Source organism: Octodon degus, unplaced genomic scaffold (genome assembly GCF_000260255.1).
Source record: "Octodon degus isolate 3935 unplaced genomic scaffold, OctDeg1.0 scaffold00008, whole genome shotgun sequence".
NCBI lineage: Eukaryota > Metazoa > Chordata > Mammalia > Rodentia > Octodontidae > Octodon > Octodon degus.
This window is the reverse complement of record NW_004524584.1, coordinates 14,065,573-14,072,402: the sequence shown is the minus strand read 5'-3', so window position 1 is coordinate 14,072,402 and position 6,830 is coordinate 14,065,573. Positions and strand designations below refer to the sequence as shown.

Sequence of the window (6,830 nt, the reverse complement as noted above, 5' to 3'; positions counted from 1 at the left end):
ACCACATGCCAGCCACCCCTGCCCTCTGGTGGGCTGAGCTGGCCACACACACACACACACACACACACACACACACACACACAAATAAATAAAATTTAAAAAAAATGTTTCTAGAGCTACTAAAAATCTTGCATTTACAAAATAGTTGATGGTGGCACGTTGAAAAACCAGTAGACACTGCAACCAAAGGGACATTTTTGGAATGCTTTATTAGCTGAGCTGAGCTGCTACACTCTCCTCAGAAAACTGAAAAGAATGTGCACCTAGCTAGAGTGACACATAGTTTTTAAAGCAGAAAACCACAAAAGTAGGGGGAAGAGTGGGGAGTTTTACAGAGTCATGACCGAGGGTTAACTCTTTGTTCTCGTAGACAAGGTCATATTTTGTAAATCCTAGGAATATGTCCTTATTTGGTTTACGTGTTGTTTTTGTTCTGGTAGTCAGAAGGACATCTCATGACAGTTTCACCCATTTCCAGGTGTTCTGTTTGTTCCTGTAATCTGAAGGACAGTCTAACTCATTTTGCAGAATGTTGAGGAACATTTCTTATCTTTTCTTGGAATGCTGAGAAACACTTTCTTATTTGTACACACAGTCACATTTTGTGGTTAGGCACGGTTGGGAGTTTACAAAAGAAATCAAGGTTTTATGAAACAGAAGTTATAAAGCGTGTTACTAAATGGAGTTGATTAAGCCAGCTTACATCATTGATAAAAATATTCGTCTGGATTGTACAAGAAGGGAGACAGGGAGCATTGATAAGACATGGTGTGTGATTAATCAGACTTGGCTTCTTTCTCTTCTGCTTCATCAGAAGCTGCACTCTCCTCATTTTTAGTTTCTCCATTTTCCACAGGTAAATCTTCCTTGGTTTCTTGATTAGCCACTTCAGACTTTTTTCTCTTGACTCCCCTTTTCCCTTTTGCTTGCAATTTTTTGTCTGAAGATTTATCCTTTCCCGTTTTTTTTTTTTTGTTTTGTTTTTGTTTTTGTTTTTTTTTGGCTTCATTTCCACTTTAGCTGGAATAGGTTTAGCTGACAAGCTCGCTGATCTCCTCTTGGGCTCCTCTTTTGTCCCTCTTCGGCAGAGCTGACCTTCCTCTTGGGCATCTTGGCGGCGCATGGGGCATGTGCAGAATCTGCGGGTTGAGGTGCACAGGAGCCTCGTGGAGGCTTAACCGCTGCCATTCTTCCCACCGCCAGAGCTGCTGGAACCCCTAAAATTTTTTAAAAAGTCTTTTATTTATTTGGTACAGGGTCTCACTATACAGCTCAGACTCATAGTGATCCTCCTGTCTCAGCCTCCCCAGTGCTGGGATTATGTGTGTGTGCCATCACCCCCAGTTTTGGGACCGGCAGAGCATGTCTGGGGTTCCCGGGCCAGCACAGCATGTAGTACTAAAAATCAGACCCAGGTCCTTGCACCTTAGATTTTTCTTTCCTTAGATTTTTCTCTTTTAATTATCAAAATTTGTGAGCTAGAAATTTTATTATACCTTTTTTTACAAATGAAGAAACTGAAACTTGGAGTGGTTAGTGATGTGTTGAGTTAGTCAAATCCAGTTGCATTATCCCACAAGATAATCCTTGAAGCCTTTCTGGGCTTTTGTGTTTGACAGTTCTGTAAATGTCAACACGTAAGGAAAGGTGACAGCATATGACTTTACAAATGAGATACTGGAGCCATCAAAGTAGGTAACAGTCCAGTGGGCACAACTGGGAAAATTGACATTATGATTTAGGTATTCTGTTTTTGCATAAATTGAGGAAAACTTCTTTTTTTAATGTATTTAGTACAGGGTCTACAGGGTTTCTCTACACAGATTGGACTCGTAGTGATCCTCCTGTTTTTCAGCCTCTGAAGCGCCGGGATTACAGGTGTGTGCCACCACGCCCAGTCTCAATCTCAGTCTCAGCACACCCCTGGGGGCAAGGCCAGCACCGTAGGCTGGGGATTGAACCCCCAGCCCCTGCATCAGCCTAAGCTGGCACTTTGATCTGTTGAGCTATCTGGCCGGCCCTTTTTTTTTTTTTTTTTTTTGAGGGGCAGGGTTCTGCTGGGAATTGAATTCAGGACCTCGTCCTTGCCAGACATGGAAAACTTTTGAAATGCTACTATCAGAAACTTGACACTTGTCTTGTCTACTGAGGTACATGAAGATACAAAGCTGACTGGCCTCAGGACAGCATTTGTTTCAGATAGCCCTTAGGTTTCTGCTTAAAAATGGGGAACAGTCTAGTATGTGGATTTCTATTGTGTAGTCACAAACTGAAATAAACATGACTGTTACTTGTTTTCAGCAAGTGTAAAAGTCATCTTTTTTTCTGTGTGTATACCCTATAGGAACAGCTTTCTGAAGTTCTTGATGCCATGTTTGAAAGAACAGTCAAAGTAGATGAGCATGTCATTGACCAAGGAGATGACGGAGACAACTTTTATGTCATAGAACGGTAGGAGATAAAGCTTTGTAGTTGTGTTGCCTTTCTTAATAGATTCATGCTATGAGACAGATGCTTTATCCAATCCTTTAATTAGTCCAGAGAGGTATATGTCAGGTAACCAAGCTTTCTAAAAGCTTGAAGTGGGACCACAAGCCTGCCCTTCTCTATGTATTGTTGTTCTGAGTCCTCATTACAATCCATAATTATACCCATCATTTACAGTAGAAAATTTCTTGTTCAGTTAAAAGGTAAGTATAGCACATGCTTTGTAAACATATTATAGGCCAGTGTTCAAGTGAATTGATTTTTTTTTTTTTTTTTTTTTTTTTGGCAGAACTGGGGGTTGAACTCAGGCCCTTGCGCATGCCAGGGAAGCGCTTATTCTACTGAGCCATCTCCCCAGCCCTGTGAATTGATTTCTTAAAGAACAGTCACGCTAGATTGCAATTTGGATCTTTTACATTCTAGCCTAACTTTACACATAAATACACTACCCTGATCTTTATACTCCTAGCCTCATCTGGCTCTGTTCCAGGCATAAACCATACTGAAGAAATTAAATACTTGGGTTATCTGTTATGCTAATCATTTGTACATAGAAATTCTGTAAGTGCTGAAACTAATGTTACATTACCACCCTAGAAGCCACCACATGCCTTCTATGTATGTCGCCATCAAAACAGATGTCCCAACAGGTACTTGGCACTTGCCCCTGTCCACAACACAGAGATTGAAATGCCGGTCTATGAAGGGATTAGTTTGTTAACACGTTTAGATGAGGGCTTATCCTTTGTATGTGGTGAAAGTGAAATGCTGTTGGGTTTATGTAAAAAAAAAAATACAGTTTCAACTCAAAAACTCTTTGGCTAGTTAGGGAGACAGACACTTAAATAGGTAATGATAAGAACATGTCCTGTTGTTTAGAAGAGTATGAGGAGAGGTGCTTCTGCAGTGCTGCTGTCAGAAATGGTGTGCACCTTTCCCAAAGTCAGGTCTCTAGCATCTAGAGGGGACAGTACCTACCTTCTGCCATGTCTACAGGCTTAGAAGTGGTCACCTTCCCTGTTGAGTGGTGAGCTCCTTTGAGAGCAGCTGCCACATAAGTGGGAGTTGAGTGATTGATTTTGTTGTCAGCTTTTTCTTTAATTATGATACTTTGCAACTTTGTGACATCTCCTTATAGGCAGTTTTTCAAAAAATAAATAAAAACAGTATAATGATTTATCCATAATTTCATGACTAGACTGTATTCCTCCATTGCTTCCTCCATGTTTACTCGTTTTTTTTTTTTAGAAAAAAAATATGTATTTATATATTTTTTGCCTAAAAAAATTGGACTCAATTTAGATGATCCCAGTTTTGTTGGCAACATCCCAAGTATCATAATTGAGAGCGAGTTGGACCTATCCATGTTTATTCTGGAGGTAGACTCTCCACCAAAGTTTGGCTCAGATGTCAAGACTGATGACACTGTGTATGCTAATGGAGTATGTGAGAGTGTATTACTTACATCACAAGGCTTTTGATAGAGAGCAGGGAAGGTTGGCAAACAGGTCCAAAAGAGCTGAAACAGCAGAGAGAAATTAACTTGCCTATGATTTTATGCTGTCTAGAAGGGAGAGCAGAATGAGTACTCTGGCATCTGTGCTGGTGCTGTGTTACTTGAATTACCTATCAGCACCACAGAGGAGCTTTCAGGCATTCTACCCCAGATGTGAGGGAGAAGAAAAAAGGATGAGTAATAGAACTCTACAGCTCTCTGAAACCAAATAACAGTATTTACATACAGATACTTTACATTGGGTCATATATTGTTTGATCTAATTGTTCCATGTTTTACATGGAAAACAATATTACTTGTTACATTTTTGTTGTAGGAATGTAGGTAGGTACATATTTATTTTTGGCAATATTAGAGATTGAAGTCACAGAATTCTGAATTACATCTCAGCATTTTTGAGACAATGTCTTGCTTAAGTTACCCAGGTTGTTCTCAAACTTGTGATCGTCCTGGTTTAGCCTTACAAGTAGCTGGAACTTTTGTTCATTTGTTTGTGAGATTTTTTTTTTTCTTTTGGTGGTACCAGGGATTGAACTCAGGCCCTTGCACTTGCCAGGCATGCACTTATTCTACTGAGCCATCTCCCCAGCCCCTTTAGTCCAAGTTGGCCTTGAACTCCCAATTATCCTTTTACCTCAGCTTTCCAGAAAGCTGTTACAGGCAAGCACTACCATGCCTGATTTGGGTTGGTTTTTGGGTTTGGTTTAGTTTGATTTTATTTATTAGGGATTGAACTCAGGCCTTTGAGCTGAGCTATTCTACTGAGCTATCTCCCTGGCCCCAAAAGCCAGGTCTCCCCCTCCCCCATACCAGGGGCTGAACTCAGGACCTTGTACTTGCCAGACAAGCACTTATTCTACTGAGCTATCTCCCCAGCCCCTGGTTTGATTTTTGAGACAGGGTCAAGCTATAGTTCAGGCTGACCTTGAGCTCACTATGCAGCCCAGGCTGCCCTTGAACTTTCAGTGACCCCTGCCCCCCACTTCAGTGTCCAGAGTACTGGAATTACAAACAGATTACAAGTGTACCCCACTGTACCCAGCTGGTTGGTTTTTTTGTTTTTGTTTTTGTTTTTCCAAAATGGGGATTGAACTCAGGCCTTTGCGCTTGCCAGGGAAGCGCTTATTCCACTGAGCCTCCCTGACCCCAACAAAACTTGAGCTAGCTAGCTAGCTAGCTTGCTTGCTTTATTTTTGACGGAACTGGGGATTGAACTCAGGCCCTTGTGCTTGCCAGACAAGTGCTTATTCTACTGAGCCATCTCCCCAGCTGGTTGGTTATTTTTGAGACAGGTTCTCACTGTGTAGTCCAGGCTAGCCTTGAACTTGCTGAGCTGGACTGCTGGCTTTTCTTGCCTTCCTGAGAGCTGGTATTTGAGGCTTGCATTACCACACCCGGCACACCTGGCTTTTAGGTCATTATTTTTAATGGCTATACAATAATTATAAATATATATTTAATTTATTTCATGTCTCATTAGCAGAGTGAATTATTTGTGATTTTTATTATAAGTATTACCCAGCAAGTATTTTTACAATTGTCTTTTTCAGAATTGTTGATTCTTTTGGCTTAAATAGGAATGGAGTACTGTGTCAAAGATTTTTTTTGTCTCTTTAAGGCATTTGCTATAGACTATTAAATATCTTTAGAAAGTTGATGTTGACCTCAGTGTTGTATTGAGAGTGCTTATTTTTCAAAATGTTTGTTGTTTATGAGTATTTTTCTTTAGCAGTCATTATAATCATAGGTAGATAATTACATATCATTTACTTTATTTTGTTATATCCTTTTTAAAAACAAATTATGAAAGAAAACCGATACAGTATGCATATTTCAGTATGCAGCAGGGCAATTGACACAATTCACTGCCATTTTTAGAATAAAAATGCTCAATAGCCTGGGATAGAAGGAATTTTTTCATTCTTTAAAGTGGTTTATCAATGAACCATTTGCTGTGAGTTATAGAAATGTAGTGGGTCTTAAAACCTTGTAGTAAGTAGTATACAATTCTTTATTACCTTTTTTACTTTCATGAGACAAGTAAGTGAAGAGAGAGATGATAAAATACTAATACAAGTCACAGACTACAAAGTCAAAAATGTAAAAATCTGTTGTATTTGTATATACTACCAAATTTCTTTTGGAAATCCTCTGATGTTTTATGTTATATGCATTTGCCACTTAAATTTATTATCAGAAGTAATTGTTTCTTGTCATTCTTCCAGGGGAACCTATGACATTTTAGTAACAAAAGATAACCAAATGCGTTCTGTTGGTCAATATGACAACCGTGGCAGTTTTGGAGAACTAGCTCTGATGTACAATACTCCGAGGGCTGCTACCATTGTTGCCACTTCTGAAGGCTCCCTGTGGGGATTGGTGAGTGAGAGAATGGTTCTCCTTTTATGATTTTCTTCTGGGTTGGGGCCCATGGTCTGTGGTTTAAGTTATCTTTTATAGCTAGTTGTCTGATAGGCATTGTGAAAGGTCACATGCAAATGTGTTTTTTCATTCTTTAAAGTGGTTTATCAATGAACTATTTGTTGTGAGTTATAGAAACATAGTGGGTCTTAAAACCTTGTGGTAGTATACAACTCTTTAGTACCTTTTTTATTTTCATGAGACGAGTAAGTAGAGAGAGATGATAAAATACTAATACAAGAAGTAGCCTAAGCCAGGTGTGGTGGTGTATGCCTGTAATCTGAGCATGTGGGAGGCTGAGGCAGGAGGATCATTGTAAGTTTGAGACCAGCCTGTTCTACAAAGTGAGCTCAAGGCCAGCTTGAACTGCACAGAGAAACTCCCTTTTCAAAAAGAAGAAAAAAGA

General features: G+C 39.7%; 1 protein-coding gene across 1 annotated transcript in view; it reads left to right on the top strand.

The window, feature by feature from the left end:
• The window catches only part of Prkar2a (protein kinase cAMP-dependent type II regulatory subunit alpha), a 107,774-nt gene that overhangs the window by 76,514 nt on the left and 24,430 nt on the right, over positions 1 to 6,830 (top strand). The window contains exons 4-5 of the mRNA XM_023704557.1: positions 2,345 to 2,451; positions 6,229 to 6,382. Of these exons, the coding sequence (XP_023560325.1) occupies positions 2,345 to 2,451; positions 6,229 to 6,382 (261 nt within the window). The remainder of the gene's footprint in view (positions 1 to 2,344; positions 2,452 to 6,228; positions 6,383 to 6,830) is intronic.